The sequence below is a fragment of the Cibotium barometz genome, chromosome 16 (genome assembly GCF_041138505.1).
Source record: "Cibotium barometz isolate CiBa-2024 chromosome 16, ASM4113850v1, whole genome shotgun sequence".
NCBI classification, from domain to species: Eukaryota; Viridiplantae; Streptophyta; class Polypodiopsida; order Cyatheales; family Cibotiaceae; genus Cibotium; species Cibotium barometz.
In genome coordinates this window covers 50,444,110-50,461,907 of record NC_141061.1, presented here as the reverse complement: position 1 = coordinate 50,461,907, position 17,798 = coordinate 50,444,110, and the positions used below count along the sequence as shown (strand labels likewise).

Sequence of the window (17,798 nt, the reverse complement as noted above, 5' to 3'; positions counted from 1 at the left end):
TTTCTTGTCGAGAACCATATAGCATTTGTATCTTCTTATACTCGCGGAAAACGATGGAACTCATAGTGTGTACCCCACTTGTGGAGCTTGGAGTTAACTCTCCTCCCTCGTATAGGGCACTCCAGTAAAAGAGGGTGTTACCAATGATGTCCCAGCTCCCCCTACTGTCACCAAACCTGCCAATGTTGCTTTCATAACAACAATGGTTTTGGCAAGGTTCAAAATCTGCTACTCAAGCAAGGTCATCCTTGCATCGAAGTCTACTTTAGTGACCAAGTCATCATCCCGATTGTAAGCCCAGTGGGATGAGCCGTGACATACTCAAACACGTGTCCAAGAGATAAAGATATATATATAGAGAGAGAGAAAGGAGAGAGAAAGGGAATGGGGATCTTGCACTGTACACCACACTCAGCGGGGAACAAGCCCTGCTCCCTTTCAAGAATTTATTCAGGAACAATCCACGGGCACGTTGGCCAAGATCAATACAATCAATGAAAACATGATGTTGAGCACACCACGGGGATGATCCACAAGAATCTCTCGCTAGGTCCAATATCCAAATCCAATGAATCCAAGTCCAAGTTCCAAGTCCAAATCAAATCCAAACCCAAGTCCAGATCCATGTCCAAGCTATATGTCTACGTTCCATGTTCATGTCCAAGTTCTCCATGTCTATGCTCCATGTCCAAGCTCTATGTTCCATATCCAAGCTCTATGTCCATGTTCATATCCAAGTTCAAGTAGTCCAAGTTACCATGAGTAATCTCCACAACTCCTAAAACCTTGTCGATGAAGAAGACCATGGAAAAGCTCTTTCTGGCAAGAAAACTCATATAAACCTGTTTCAATGGTTTTTGGGTAATAAAAACATCCAAAAAGTAGTTTTGAGGGTTTTGGAGCAATTTTAGGGTTTCTAAATTTTGAGGGTTCCTGACATTTCTGTCCGTACAGCTCCGTACATGTGTACATATCACCCATGCATATGCCCATACAAGTCTAGGGCTGGCCATACATCTGAAAAGCAAGTTGGAGAAGGTGTTGATGGCAAAGAAGAAGCTCTCCATGATCATAATGATGCCCACACACACTCCACGATCTCCTTCCTGATGCTACAAGAGAGGTTCAAGCCTTTTTATACTTGGGAAAGCCTTGCTTTTTGCCAAAAAGTGATGCTTTTGCTCTTTTTACTTTTATTAATAAAATATTACTCATGTTCCAAGTACATGAAGTACTTCCATATGTTTGAAGGTACTAGCCCTATCTGGTGAGCTTGTGCATCTGGTCTTTCCCCATATCCGTGGTGTCATCTCCTCATCTGGCAACATCTCAATGTCTTTTCTTTGACCGATGTCCTTGTTCTTGATGGTACATCTTCATGGCCTATCGTATGTGTTAGATATAATAAATGCATACTTACCTCCTGCAAAAACTAGACAAGTATGCATCATTCGCATCTACTAGGTATTCCAGGTACTGGCCAGGTAGTCTGGAGCCCAGTGGACTATCCCATGCCATAAATCCAAGCATTGTCCATACATCAAAAACAGCACACAAAGTCAAAGAAATTCAAACATACATCAGTATGCAATGCACAAGTAATGATCCTCCTGTTCATGGATTGTTCTGTCTGGTTTCATCGAAACCGTGCTGAGCCATCTGGCCAATAGGACCACTCAGACTATCCTCAAGGCCATCTAGTCACTAGGACCGCCCGAGAGTTCATCAATAGTCATCTAGGCCATATGGTCACATTGACCGCTCGATATGAAATCCAATACAGCCATCTAGGCCATCTGGTCGCAATGACCGCCCGACTACGAAATCCAATACAGTCATCTGGGCCATCTGGTCGCAATGACCGCCCGACTATGAAATCCAATACAGTCATCTTGGTCATCTGGTCGCAATGACCACCCGATTGCGAAATCCAATACAGTCATCTGGGCCTTCTGGTCACAATGACCGCCTAAGTCCAAGATCGTTGCCGTCCAATGGGTCATCTGGTATCGTTGCCTCCCATATACAAATCTCGTTCGAGCATCGTTACCGTCCAATGGGTCATCTGGCATCGTTGCCTTCCATATACAAATCTCATTCTGGCATCGTTGCCTTCCATATACAAATCTCATTCTGGCATCGTTATCGTCAATGGATCATCTGGCATCGTTGCCTCCCATATACAAATCTTGCTCCTTGGGCTATCAGGCATCGTTGCCACCCAAACTAGAGCATGTCCAAATAACCATTATAAGTAGGATAATGATCAATTCCAATCCAATATATATACAATGAAGAGAGCTAGAGGCATAATCCCTCCCTCTTGAATCTGTCTTGATCGCAAGACATCTGTATATGTACTTCAAATACATCTGGACCACCAACCACTTCCTCATAGCGCAAAGTATATCTAAATAGTCCTTGAAGTACTTCTCTGGGATCCATTTGGCATCCAATAGCAAATAATTCTTGAAGTCCAAGAGAAACTTTCTAACCTCTAACTTTCCTCTTTTTCTCACAGAATGAAACATAATCTGTTCTGGCTTTTCCATCCCTGATGGATCCTTCAATACAAGTTCCTCTGGGGATACCCCTCTACATGGCTTCCATAAACTCTCATGGAAGGCATTATATATCCTCCAATGATCTGAAAGGTCCAATCAATGACATACATGGTTGATCTTCTTCGTATCGTGAAAAAGATCCATATACCATCATTTCGTGACTTTGGCAATCCAATCCATAACAATACTCTCCCATAGAACATTCAATGGGTGCAATAGTCCTGCTGGTGTTTGTCGATCAACCATGACCTTCTAACAAACCAAACATTCTCGAATCATGAAGTTCAATGTCCTTTTTTCATAGTAGGCCAATAGAAATAGCTCTCCTATAGCTTGAAAAGTAGTCAAGGTGTCTCTATGCCCGATGTAGGAGCATGGCACTCTTCCTCAATTCCTTGTGTCGTACATATCCTGGGTTTGCATCATAAGAAAACCCTTCTTGATGACATAAGAAGTCAACAAATCTCTAATCTGCAATTTGTTCCAAAACATCTTTGAAATCCTCTTTGGTAGCATAAGGATCCTTCATCAAAGTGAAGTCCATATGGTAACCCAAAGAAACCGTATGGCTCAAGGGTCTCCAAGATAATGCATATGCCTCCTTGTTGTCTTTGACATTCATCGGCCACGACATGGCCTGCTTGGTTCAAGACTACTCCAATGCAATCTCATCATGTTCAACCACAAAAAGGTCTAGAATAACCAACACCGATCCTTTGCTAGCATAAAGTCTCGATGCTTCAAAAGGGTTTTGTTTCAGCTTTGGTCCACAAAGATTCATGTCGAAATATGCAATGGGCTAAACACCACTGCAAACCACTTGTCGAACTTCCTGGCATGATGTCAATCTCTGATGATCTTCAGATCTCTCTTTACTTGTCCCGAGGAAGCTGCATGTGAGAGAGCAGGCCTAGAAGTAGCTTCCATGTCTCCTCCATAAGAAATAGAACGGGTAGCTCTAGATCCTCCTACAATGGTGACTCCTTTGGCCCGAAGATAGAATTTGGCAGTTTCAACTCCTTCGGCTTTAGTGGCTCGATCCTTGATGAAATCTTCAAACATTTGAGCCCTTCTTTGGTCCTTTTCCTTCCTAGCTCTCCAAGCCAAGAATTCATCATCTTGGAGAAACTACCTGAACTGCTGAAAGCCATGATACTCTTCTGATGACCTTGGTTCCCATCAAGAATTTATGTATCATCCTCATGGTTGTTCCCTTCATAAGGCCCTTGGTCTCCCTCTACTCTCGACATGGCTCTGTCACCCCAAGAAAGTTTCTTCAAGAGAAATCTTTCTTTAAGATTAATCCTGCTCTAATACCACTGTAAGCCCAGCAGGACGTGCCGTGACAAACTCAACCACATGTCCAAGAGATAAAGAGGGGAGAGAAAAGGGAATGGGGATCTTGCATTGTACACCACACTGAGCGGGGAACAGGCCCTGCCCCCTTTCAAGAACAATCCACGAGCACGTTGGCTAGGACCAATACAATCAATGAATACAAATGCCAATGTAGGATATCCAAGTCGATGTCGATGTCGATGTCAAGGTACGAGATCTCTGATGCCGAGCACACCACGGGGATGACCCACAAGTATCTCTCACCGCATCCAATATCCAAATCCAATGAATCCAAGTCCAAATCAAATCCAAATCCATGTCCAAGCTATATGTCTAAGTTCCATGTTCATGTCCAAGTTCCATGCCCAAGCTCTATGTCCAAGTTCTCCATGTCTATGCTCCATGTCCAAGCTCTATGTTCCATATCCAAGCTCTATGTCCAAGTTCAAGTAGTCCAAGTTACCATGAGTAATCTCCACAACTCCTACAACCTTGTCGATAAAGAAGACCATGGAAAAGCTCTTTCTGGCAAGAAAACTCATATAAAACCTGTTTTAATGATTTTTGGGTGATAAAAATATCCAAAAAGTAGTTTTTAAGGATTTTGGGAGCAATTTTAGGGTTTCTAAAATTTTTAGGGCTCCTAAAATTTCTGTTTGTACAGCTCCGTACACGCGTCCATATCGCCCATGCATATGCCCATACAATTCTAGAGCTGGCCGTACATCTGAAAGGCAAGTTGGAGAAGGTGCTGATGGCAAACAAGAAGATTTCCATGATCATAATGATGCCCACACACTCCACGATCTCCTTCCTGATGCTACAAGAGAGGTTCAAGCCTTTTATACTTGGGAAAGCCTTGCTTTTTGCCAAAAAGAGATACTTTTGCTTTGCTTTTTTCTTTTTGCCTTTGCTTTTGCTCTTTTTACTTTTATTAATAAAATATTACTCGACTTTTGGTGCTTTGCTTTTCTGGCTTTAAGGCCTTGTTTTTTGGCCTTAGAGTTGCTTTTTGAGAAAGCACTTTTTAGCTTTTTGGTCCGGCAGTCTCCAATGGTGACGTTGGATCGCGGTCAACCTTGTTTGACTTTTTGCTTTTTCTTGCTTTTTTGACCAAGAATGGTACTTTTTCTTAATCAAATCTTATGGACCCTGTCCCCATGTCTTCTTCCATCTATCTGTGAAATAGAGCTAGGAGGGCCAATAGTTACACCAATGGTCACCGTCAAGATGAACATTCTCGTCCCCATCGCACAATTGATATGTGCTTCATCAGCCATGATAATCCGAAGCTGATCTATTGCTACTCAAGGAAAATCTTGTGTCGTGAGTGTACTGATTAAGTACTGCAAAATCCCCCTCTCCCACGAACACAAGCACCAATCCCACTCTTGGAAGCCCTACCAGGGAGATTCACACTTCTAATGTGAAGAACTAATGAGGAAGCCCCCCTTTTTATACTCCAAGTTTAGGCACCTCATGGTTTTGCTTTTTTCTTTTACTAAGGTACTTTTACTTGCTTGCAGCTTTTCCCCTCTTTTTCTAAAAAACAAACCATCGAGTATAGGTCTCATGCCAAAAACCACTCGAGCTTTTCTCCAAAAAGAAATAGCCTGTTTCTACGTATATTTGCTACTTGTTTTTTATGTGCATTCAGCTCCGCACAACCTGTTGTTCTTCTCGCCGCGCATAGTTGTTGCACTGCCTTAGATTCGCACCTTGCTCGGCCGGCTCTAAGTAGCTGTGCTACTTTGGGCAGGTGTGCTTTGGCTTCCTGGCGCTGAGTGCATAGTTGCCAGACGTTTTTAAAACGAGAAGTATTATACGAGTCTTAAAAACGTTTTTAATTTTTGGGAAAGTTTTTAAAATAAGTTTTTTATTCATTAATTTTTTTTAGGTATAATTATGGCATGTATATATGGTTTTTAAGCCTAGGAACCACAGATTTCATGTATAAAAGTTATACTTTTGCATAAAAACTCAAGTGAACAATTTGAAGCCTATGGCTATCATAATTCATTAAATCATAATGATAATACATTCACATGGCCCCAGGCCCCCATGGGTCTAGTGGCGGGCAATGCCATTCAACATTAACTTTAATATTGATTTACCAATGACCATTCAACATTAAGCATTCGTGTAAAAAAACGCGTCCCAAAAAAGATACATATTTTTTTAAAAGAAAATATTTTTTTAAATATTTCTTTTTAAAAAAACTGCCCAAAAACGTCCCAAAAACAAGGACGTTTTGAAACATACACATTTTTTATTTTTTCAAAAAAACACATTTTTTTGCAACTATGGCTGAGTGCTAGCTGCAAGCGGCTTGTCTTAGCGGGTTGGCTGCCCATAGACAACGCTTGCATGCTGCCCAGCCATCTCCACCCTCAGCCAACAACTCCACCCCTTCTCTAGCCTCTATCGGGTACTCGGCCCAAGCCCAACCACACAAAAAACAGCGCTTCTTTGCGTCTTTTGCTCACACAACATCATGCAAACCTTTAACACCAACAAATCCGTGTACAAACTTCAACACAGAAGGTTAATACCTGGAAATCCCAACATCTATGCCTAGACATGCATAGCTCTTCACCCTATGTGTTAGGGGTTGCTTAGATACCAACTGTAAAGTCCTTTCCAAGATCTACCCTAAATACAGCTGAAAACACGGTTAGTTCTAAACCAAATCATGAGAGGTAGCACACTAGCTCACCTCCCAACCATGACCAACATTCATCGATCTCCCTTGAGCCAAGGCTAGGTCTCCTACGCAATCCTGTAGGTCCATCTCTAACACTAATGAAGCCTGCCCGAAGGCCTTCGACACGCCGTCAATCTATGTACTGGCCGTGTGCACGGCATGGGCATGTCTACTCTCATGGTCCAGGCCAAACCTTCGGGGGTGCATCCACACACTTGTGTCTCATAATAATTCAAGCCCTCACTTGTATAGTGGTAGCTACACCATAAATAGTAACCTGCTATAAACAACAATTAAGCCTGTTTTATCAATCTAGGAACGCTAGTCCCTAATCCCGGGGCCCCCTAACCCCGTTGGATTAAGTCCCATTAGTGTCAAAGTGCATAATATCTGGTGTCACGATGCAAATGGTCAACCTCTGTGAGGCATCTCAACCAAGCTGCATGATGGTTTCCTGCTCTCCCCTGTCGCCGCCTCACACAAGCTTTACATTGCTACACTCTTGGTTTAAGGTGAAGAGCTTCTTGCTATTAAGGATTAATTGTAAACTTATTTAGATTACAATGTGTGTTTAGACCTATGTGGGCACCCCCAAAAAAAAAAGTTGACCTCTTAAGCGGGGGTTCACACAGCTTGTAGACCATCAGGCACTAATTTGGCTTCAGACCATGCCGATGGAGAGATTGCCAAGCCCATCTGGGTCAGATTTTCCAACATTTAGTAAAATCAAACCTAGCTGAAGATGTACTCAGTAGGAAAGGGACTACTTCAGTCATTACCACCATTAACCCTACCTTGCTAAGCCTCAAGGGGCTTGGTCCAGACAACATGCAACATGAGTATGGGGATTCGGAGGGATTTAGTATGCAGTGGGCACAAGCGCTTGAAGCCACTAAACCATGTCAATTCACAGTTCACGATAGTTGGCTCTTATATAAATATTAAGAGCCAACTCTTTGTACTTAAAAAAGTCAACTCTTTGTACTTAAAAAGTCATAGGGTTGCCCTTCTCCATGACATGAATGATGCAATCTCTGGTGGTCATTGAGGCATGAACAACACTTTGTATAAATAAAATAGGCATTTTTATTGGCCTAAGATGCAGAGGGTGTCTCACATTGTCCGGTTTGTCAGAAGATGAAAGTACGTCATAATAAGCAAGCTTCCCTTGCCGACTCCAGATGGCCCCTATGCTCAATATTCTGGATAGATGAGGAAGATACTACACCCACAATGTATTTTCAAATGTATCCACATATTCACATGATGCTCACTAATATGATGATGATGATGATGCGATAGATATACAGCTGGTTTATCCTTTTGTATAAGTCTTTTTAGTTTCTTTTTGATGGCTCAATATTACAAGGAGCTCTTGCACCACTTCTAGTCTCATAGACCCATCGGGTCTTTCGATGTCTCTCACTCTCTCCCCGCGCACACATGCACATAAGGGCCTCCTAAAACATACGCGCGCACACTGAATTGAAATTGCAAAAGAAGAACCAAAGCATACCTGCTTTCGAAAGGCGTTCAGCTTCTGCCTTTGCCCAACTTATGAATGCTTCCCTGTCTTGGATGAACATTTCTAGCTTGTTTTCTAAACTTATCACAAGTTTTCTCTCCCTCTCTCTTTGAAATTCCTGAAAACCCACAAAAACAATGTTTTTTTCAGGCAAATGTCAATATGAAGTTATGCCTTCAAATTGTAGCAAACACTAAATTAATCCCATTTAGTACTACTTGATTAGTCAAATTAAATATCCTTACATTATCAAAAGTGGTTGTACAGTATTTTTCTTAGATCTCTACCTTGATCTTCTCTTGAGCTTTGGCTTGATCATTCATTCCCAAATCCATGGATGCCAAGGAAGCCATTGCCAACTGACCAATGTACTCCTCAAAGAGCTCACTACCGAAAAGCATTCCAAACACAGCCGTAGGGTCCAACATTGTTTCACTGTAAAGGGAAAACATTACAAATATCAGCACACGCCTACGTTGTTACCCCCATCACTTGAAAGGAGGTCCCTATGCATTACCCTTTTTGTGCATCAGTACACTTTTTTCTCATCCTACCCCCAAGCCTTCAACTCATCAGCATGCCTGCTCGAATACCTTGGGACAATTACACACACACGTGAATGCATACATACATACATACATACATACATACATAAAATATATTATGTTGCACACACACACACACACACACACACACTTTTATTTGTGAAACCACTGCTTCATTAAGAGGAGCACACACTTTTTTTTGTGAAACCACTGCTTCATTAAGGAACACACACACACACACAAACACGTGTGTTTGCCTTGAAGGAAATCGGAAACTTACTTGGGTAGGTTTGTTTTTCCATATTTGTCATAAGCTTCTCGCTGTTGAGGATCACTTAACACTTGATAGGCTTCTGCTAATAACTGCAAAGCAAGTTAAAAACCACAACTTATAAACTTGACTCCAAGTTTCAGCATGCTCTCAGCAGCCAGAGCTAGATTGACACGGGGATATGCAGCATTGGCTATACTAGAGAGACAGTGCCACCAGGCGCATTTTCAGGAGCCCCAGACGAAGGGGTGGCTATTTGACACATTAGTCACACCGGCATTGATGTATGGAGCAGCAGTATGGGCGCCAGGCCTTGCTACCCATTGGTGGACACAGATAGAGAGACCACAGGCCCTCATGATGGCACGCATGATACGCAGCAAACCGTCAGTACCTCATGACATTATCCGAGCAGAGTTTGCTGCGCCTCCTATGATGGTAGAGGCCATATTTCAGACTATATGCCTGCTAGACAGATTCAGAGAGATGCCACAGGACAGATTATCATACAGAGCTTTTCAGGCATCTAGATAGTTGGCTGAGGCAGGAGACAGAGGATCATGGTATGCACAGGTCACACATTGGTTCTCACAGCATGGCCTAGACATGCATCATCTACCACCGTTCCAGTATGACAGGGATGCACCACATATCCGTCTCTTTCATAGTGAGAGGAACAGAGTATTGAGACAAGATCTATGGCAGCTCTATACACGAGAGACATGGATATCGCCTACACAGCCTCTTCCACCGAAGATGCTATACTACAGAGATCACTTCATGAGTATCACTGATGATGGATTTATAGAGAGGCCTAGATACATGGAGGGCTTTTTACCACACGGCTCCCGAGTGGCTATTGGTCAGCTCAGAGTTTCATCACACCGATTGGAGATTGAGACTGGCAGAGCAGCACGGATCCCCCGAGAGGAGAGGGTATGCAGATTGTGCAGAGAGGAGGTGGAGAGTGAGGAGCATTATGTATGCAGATGCAGAGCATATACAGCCATCAGAGAGAGATATCCCATTTTATTCAGAGAGCCACATTCCCTACGCCAGATCTTTGAGGCAGCAGACCAGCGCATACTGGGGAGATACATTCTAGACATACAGCGCCACAGAGAGACATTATTACAGGCTCAGACAGCTCCAGAGGGGGGGCGACAGACACAGATTACTACATTTTTTCAGAGATCCATACCCCTCCCAGCCCCTACACGACAGGGAATTACTCTCCAGAGAGCAGAGACACTTAGAGCCCGCAGGAGACAGAGGACACCTGGCTTTCGGACACCACACCTATACCAGAGAGAGATGACAGAGATCAGAGCTCAGTTTCACAGAGAGGGTGCGGAGCGACTGGCTCGCTTCAGAGCACACTCAGGCATGTTCTTCAGGGAGCTGTGGACACCCCCTTCACTGATGTATACCATTTTATACCCCCAGTATGGTACAGGATGGAGCTAGCTAGGTTGCATATCATGATTGTATACTCCATGCATATAGCTTTGCATTCTCCTAGTAGTAGAGCTCCATCCCCTGCACACCCAGATTCAGCTTTTTTATTCAGTACTTTTTCATTTTGTTGGGATGACAGAGGATACCCCATACAGGTACTCCGATTTGTCTCATAGGCCGAGTTCGGTCTTTTGGAAGACGTTAATAAAATCTTTCTTTCTTTCTTTCTTTCTCTCTCTCTCCCTCTCTCTCTCTCTCTTTCTCTAATGGTTTACGCATCGGCCTCCTACGTAAGAGATCCCTGGTTCAAGTCCCATTCCTTGCATTTCAATGCCTTTGGCTATCAAAGGTATCAAGTTCAATACAATTGTGACATGAAAAGACTCCTTTGTTTCACAGTGCAAGCGCATTTAGCCATCATATCTACACCATTATGTGGTAGCACCTGTCAGGAAGTTAAACATTGGCAACTCCAGCTGACCTAGACTTAAAGAGGAAAAAACCTTTTCCACACCATTTCAGAACTTGTAGACATGAAAGCCCTCAAAAGTAAAGCCTAGCAATAGTAAGCTAACCTGAAAATTCATTGCAGCTTGAGGATCGTTGGGATTCTTGTCCGGGTGCACTTTCCTGGCCTATAAACAACACATGATACAAAATCAAGTTTTCTGGAAATAACTCCATGCAAACAAAAATTATGGCCAAATGATCTAAGTCCCTTCAAAATATTCCACAAAAACAGAAATTATGGCCAAATGATCAAAGTCTTTTTAAAGTATGACCATTTAAGAACCCAACTAGGGTAATGCAGACCTAGGCTTGGTTGACTGATGCGTCAGGTCCTCAATTGGCACAACTAAGACATAAATTAGAAAGGGTTCTTTAAGGGCACTCCCAACATAAAGACTCTTAAGGGAACCTTATGCAAGTAGTCTACTTACAATTCATAAAATTGTAATACACCCAACATTACAGAATGAGAGAATAATTGCACTTATTTAACAACAAACAAACACAAACAAGGAAAATAGTACTTGCATAAGGCCAGTCAAAAGAGCACCACAAAACAATAGACCATGTTGGTATTGTGGAAAAGATGAACACATGATGATATCCATGTGGAGAACGTTTTTGAAATGTTTTATTGAGAGCAAGCCAAGCAGCAGCCAACCTTTGGAACGAAACTACTAAAACACGAATGAAAGTTCTATTAAAGTCTACAAAAGACCAAAGGGTCTATGAGACCAAAAGTGTTACAATGTGTCCATGAAGTGACAAAATCAAGACCAAAAGTGTTACAATGTGTCCATGGAGTGACAAAATCATGGGATAAAAGCTTGATAGAAAAATCCAAGTAGACTTGAGAGAGGAAACAGCAACCCCGTATGTGCCACTAGTACAATGCTACAATGATACAATGTGAGGGGATCGAAGTGGGTCCTTGACATCAATGACTGTATAGAGGCTCTCCACATCCACTGTCTGTGGAGGGGCACTCCTCTATCTCCTCTCGGATCTCTCGGATCTGAATTGTTGGGTGGAGCATCTCCTTGGACCAGTGGGTAGCTTGCTGCACCCGAATTGCTCTGTCTAGGAAGAAGTCTTTTAGCCGGGGTGGCATATGTGGCTCACATGCTATCAATGTGTGCTACCTGGTCTGTCAAGTAGGGGCATCCAAGTCACGGCTATCTCGTGGTCATCGAAAAAGGCATCCATCCTAGTTTGGCATATGAAAGAAACTCGTGATGGTGGGCTGTGAGCGTATTTGGCGGGGCAGCTCAAAACATGTGTGTATGAGAGAGAGAGAGAGAGAGAGAGAGAGAGAGAGAGAGAGAGTTCTATTAACGTCTACAAAAGGGAAAAATGACCTACAAGATCAAAAAGCATACATAGACGCCTTTTTTTGCTTAGCCCTTGACCTCTCTATGGCTGTCCGCACCTGTGCAAAAGCCGTATCTAGATCTCTGGCATACTCATCTGTTGCAGAGATCTCATCCTTAGTCCTTAAAAGTGGTGGTAAGTACAAATTTGCCATAAACAACCTCGAACGGTGCCTTTCTTGTTGAACTATGCACTATATTGTTGTAGGCATGGTTGTCACGGTACGAAAATACGATACCGTACGATAAGATACCGTACTGGAATTTTGGGTACGATATGAAATTTTCGGATATCGTACAATAAAATACGGTTTTTATTTTTTACACTTACAACCTATGGAGCTTCAAGCTTGAATGTGAGGGAAGGTTGGGAGGGGAGGAGTCAACAGTGCTTGAGGAACAAAAACATGGATATGTGTCTCTCCCGATTGGATCTCCCGATTGTCTCCAAAAAAGAACCTGGATGGGTAATGCAATACCAAAGGTCTCCCAGTGTAGCGTTTATGACTAAGGGACCGTCCTTGCACAAATACGAGTGCATCTAGGGTGATAAGTGTAGGGACTCCTCTCTAGATCAAAATGGCCATGTCCAAATCTTCTCCCTCGTACATAACTTGAGAATCTAATTGTCTAGCCTACCTATACCAGGGATCCCCAAGTGATGTAGCAAGATTCTCTCATCCTACCAATCAAGTGTACACTACCAGTCTACCTCGCCAGATTTTTTAGGTCTCTCAACAACCCCATATGGAATACTGAGTGGACACAAAAGTTGCGAAGTATTGCGCGCATTTGGGATCTTCGTAAAGCAGGGTTTCTATATTTTTTTAAGCATTTGGAATTTTTTTTTCAAGGAAAAATATTTTTTGGGAAAAAAAAAACTCGTACCGGTACGAGAAACAACTATAGTTGTAGGCAAGCTCTACTAGTGGAAGACACTTCTCCCACTCCGTTTTATGTTTTGCCACATAGCACTTCAACAAATCCAATATGGCTGAATTTGCCATCTCACTCTGGCCATCCATCTGTGGATGATACGAGGACAAAAAATCCAATTTCGTCCCCATATTATCAAACAATGCCTTCCAAAAGAATGGTGGTCCCGGGATCTCGATCACCAACAATAGACTTGGGCATTCCATGATGTTTGAACACCTGTGCTAGAAAAATCCCTGCCATGTGGTCTGCCTTGATGGTACTAAACCAGTCCACAATGATCCAAATACCAAACTTTGACTTTGGCAAGTCAAAAATGAAGTCCATCGCTATACTCGGCCGACCCCTGAAAGACCAGCCGACCACAATATGTTAGGACCTATAAATAGGCAAACCAAAAATCAGTCTAGGCATCTCATGATTCACGAAGAGGTTACTGAATTCCAAGGACCAGTTATCGATTCTTCCACCAAGCTTCCGCATGTTACATTGGTATGAGAGCATTCTTTAAGTGTGAAGATTCAGCCAGAAAACCCGAAAAAAAGAAAGAAATTTTTTTTCTCACTTGTGTGGTTGTTTTCTAGACTTTGGCAGACCTCCTACCTTCCCTCATTAGGCTCCACCTCCCTAATGTGCTCTACCATTTTGTCCATGCCACTGTGTGCTCTCAACTCCTCCCGCCTTCCCTCATTAGGCTCCACCTCTCTAATGTGCTCTATCATCTTGTCCATGCTCTCATAAACCTTGCCAATGCAAGGTTACTTGTTGTCCGCAATCCTTAACATGTGAATGATGAGCTTCACAACAGCATTAAGATGGCCCACATCAGCCCAAAATGCATCATGAATCACATTATTGTAGCATGCTCTTCAGGACAATCTACCTCCACAGTTCCCCCCATCTAGATCGGAGAACCACAAGATAGATCTCCTCCCAGGCTCGGATCCCCCAAGCAAGTTTCCATACCACCTATCCAAGGCAATGGAATCGGAGTTGGACCACCAATTCCAAGAACCGTTTTGCAATCTGGCTTCATACGCCCTAGTATGTCACCATTTGCAGCCTCGATCTTGTTCGTCAGGAAGAAAGATGGGACTTCCCAATTGTATGTAGACTATCATGCACTCAATAAGTTGACTATCAAGAGTAAGTTCATGATGCCTCGAATAGATTACATTCTCGAGAGGCTAAATGTCTCCAAGGTAGCCTTCCATACGGAACGGGCTCACTATGAATTTGTGGTCATACCTTTTGGCTTGATGAACACCCTAGCCACATTCAACCGCATGATGATGCGGATCTTCAGGGACTTAATTGAAAAGTGTCTGTTCATATTTTTGGACGACACACTGGTATTTTCAGCTACGGTTGAGCAGCAAGTTACTTGAAAGCAATGAGCTCTACATCAATGACAAGAAGTCAGAATTTTTTTTGGTCGAGGTCTACTACCTTGGATACATAATAAGTGTTAAGGGCATCCGACTTGATCTGGCCAAGGTGGTCGAGAGAGTCAATTGGGAGATGCCACAGACCACATATGACATCAGATCCTTTGTGGGCATATGTCAAGAATATTCCACCCACAGAGACAAATTCTCAACGGATCTCACCGATCTACTTAAGGGTGTCAAGACTAGAAGGCAACAGATCCGAATAACTCCAAGAGTGTTGGAGACATTCAAGAACCTCAAGGTGGCTTTGTCAGAAGTTCCTTGTCTAGCGCTTGCCTCATGGGACAATCCGTTCCAAGTAATCACCGATGCGAGTAACATTGCGATTGGAGCTCTGTTACAACAGAATGGCCATCTAGTAGCTTACATGTCCCCTAAGTTACTACCCGCATAAAAGATTTACTCGGTCTACAATCGAGAACTCCTAGCAATAACTCAGGCCTTACAACATTGTGACTGAGAATTTGAGGTTCGCAGTGACCATCAGGCATTACACTAGATTCAAACAATGCCAAGTGCATGGTGGAGTGACCGTCAGCACCACTGGAGCCAAATCTTCCAACGGTTTGGTAATATGATTGTGTACCTTCAAGAAAATTCCAACCCAATGGCCGATGCTTTGAGTAGAAAGGGAGCAGTGACCTTGATTCAAAACACTAGACTTGACCTTGTTGGTGCAGGACTACATGACATGAAGCACACGTACACGGATTCCGAGAAATTCGGTACACACTAGGAGCAGGCATTGGATGCCACATAACCATGCCACTTTTTGATACGGGATGGTTGGCTTTTCTACACAAGTCCCGACTTTGTGTCATGAAGTTGTTCAGGACAGCCCTTCTCCATGACTTTAGTAAGTATGATGGTAAGTGCGATTGGGTATATCGAAAGAAGACAAGCTATAGAGGTTTCGACACAAACATTCGGTACCCAGTCAAGAACTTTGAGCCTCTGACCTATGCACGGGCACTAACCCTCGCTCAGAATCAGGAACTAATGCTGAACAGAGGAACGCAAGTACAATTGTTACGTGTACACCTTATGGGTTATACAAGTGACATGGCATCCATAAGCATTTAGCAAGCATTAATCCATTTATCCAGGCATTTACAGCATATAACACAGCATGAGCATGTGTTTGGGGCTTCTACAGCACATCCAGCAGCCCATGGCACCATCACTGGTGGTCACCGGGACATGAATTCGACTTCAAAGAAGTTAGAAAAGTAATATTATTGACCAAGAATGAGGCGCGATGTGTTAACTCATGTGCAACACTGTGACGTTTGTCAAAAAGTGAAAGCTCCTCGTAGGAAGAAGATAGGGTTGCTACAGCCTTTACCCATTCCTAAAGGACCTTTCCAAGATATATTGATGGATTTTGTCACAAAATCTGCCTCCCAATCCAGATAAGCGTAATACTCAGTGCTTAACTATTGTTGATAGATTTAGCAAATTTGTTGTACCTATTCCATGCAGGGACAATGTGACTGCGGAAGATGTTGCCCATTTTTTCATTCAGCATTGCACCCGCTATTTCTTACATAGTGCCCAAGGGGTCCCCTATGCAAAAAATAGCCGATTTGGATGGGACATCACGCTTGTCTCAGTTGAAACTCTGCGAGTGTGTCCATGGGGCTGGTACGCCTCCACTCGCAAAGTCTTATCACCTTCAGACACTATACGCGTGGGACAGGTTTGGGTATTGGCGGGATTTCTAGGACCATAGTGTCAAACCAAGATGCCAAGTTTACCAATCATTTTTGGAGGGCATTGTTTAATAATTTTGGTACTAAACTGAACTTTTCCAATGCATTTCATCCACAGACTCATGGCCAGACAGAAATCTAGAACCAATTAGCCTTTGATGTGCTGAAGTGTTATCTTCACGATCAGCAAGGAAAGTGGAAAACATATTTGCCTTTAGTTCAAGAAGTTTTGAATGATTCATTTTCTTCAACTATTGGTAGGACTCTTTATGAAGCAGCGTTTGGAAGACAATTCCAGTCGCTATTGACCAGAATCTCGTCTTCAGTACATGAAGCGAACAGAATGACAGTCTTACCAAGAGATTTTGGAATCAGTTAAAGATAGGTTGGCTAAAGCGCAAGAGACCTACACGCAGCAAGCCAATAAAGACCAAAGGGATGTGCAGTTCTCGGAAGGAGATTGGATTTATCTTCGGATTATGAAGCAAAGACTAAAACAAGTGGGCAAGCGATGCTCAAAGTTATCATTCAGAAGCTTCGTCCCTTTTTCTATCCAAAGAAAGATCAACGAGATGTCAATGAAGTTGAAGCTACCTCCGAGCTAGACTATGCACGATGTGTTCCATGTCAATTGGTTGACACCATATGCACGTCCAATCCCTTTAGAAGTTAAAGACAAAGCGAAACCAGACATAGTTGATGAAGTTGAAGTAATGGTTCCATAACAAATCCTTTTGCACCACTTCAAGCATGGCTCAAGCCGAAGACAGACATTTCCTCACGAAGTTTCAAGACCGAGGGACTCACGAAGCTATTTGAACTTTGGCTTGACAAAGACTTCTTCGAAGACTATCCGGCTTTATTGACGGACTATTTGGAGGCTATGCAACTTCCGTCAAGTTAAGCAGAAGGGGATGTCACGTGCATCCCGCAACTTGGATACCACATGGACATATCTAAACAGCAGGTGCAGGATCCGTAGTGCAAACTGATCCCATGTGAGCCCTATGCAGGACGAGTCAGCCAGGGTTTCACTCCAAGTGTCCAAGGTCAAGTGTTCATTGTCCTACACATGAAGCAGTGCCAGTCCATACTCTGAGTCTCCCTCTGGAATGATGTGAAGTGTCCTAAGTAGTTGGTCTGCAAAACCGGTTGCCAAGCATTTGTAGAAGCTTGTGGGTTGCATTTAGAAAAGGGGACAGCCCTTAGAAAGGGAGTGAATACTCTTTCACTCAACATGGGGCAGGCCTTTTAGGCCACCCTAGAAAGGGCCAAGAGGCCCAAGACAAGGCCATCATGTTGTCGGCTAGCCCCAAGGTTGCTTGGACAGCAAGGCGGCCAGACCTAGGGGCTTGGGCTGCCTGTCGGCCAGCCTTGTTGGCCTTGGCCAGCCAGTCGACCAGGCCATGGTGGT

General features: G+C 43.2%; 1 protein-coding gene across 1 annotated transcript in view; it reads right to left on the bottom strand.

Annotated features, from left to right (window-relative positions):
• LOC147630711 (chaperone protein dnaJ 10-like) overlaps positions 1-17,798 on the bottom strand; it is a 55,250-nt gene that overhangs the window by 16,359 nt on the left and 21,093 nt on the right. Inside the window, exons 2-5 of the mRNA XM_086810680.1 lie at positions 10,981-11,040; positions 8,957-9,039; positions 8,419-8,566; positions 8,123-8,249 (exon numbers count right to left, since the gene is read on the bottom strand). Coding sequence (XP_086666806.1) covers positions 8,123-8,249; positions 8,419-8,566; positions 8,957-9,039; positions 10,981-11,040 — 418 coding nt within the window. The remainder of the gene's footprint in view (positions 1-8,122; positions 8,250-8,418; positions 8,567-8,956; positions 9,040-10,980; positions 11,041-17,798) is intronic.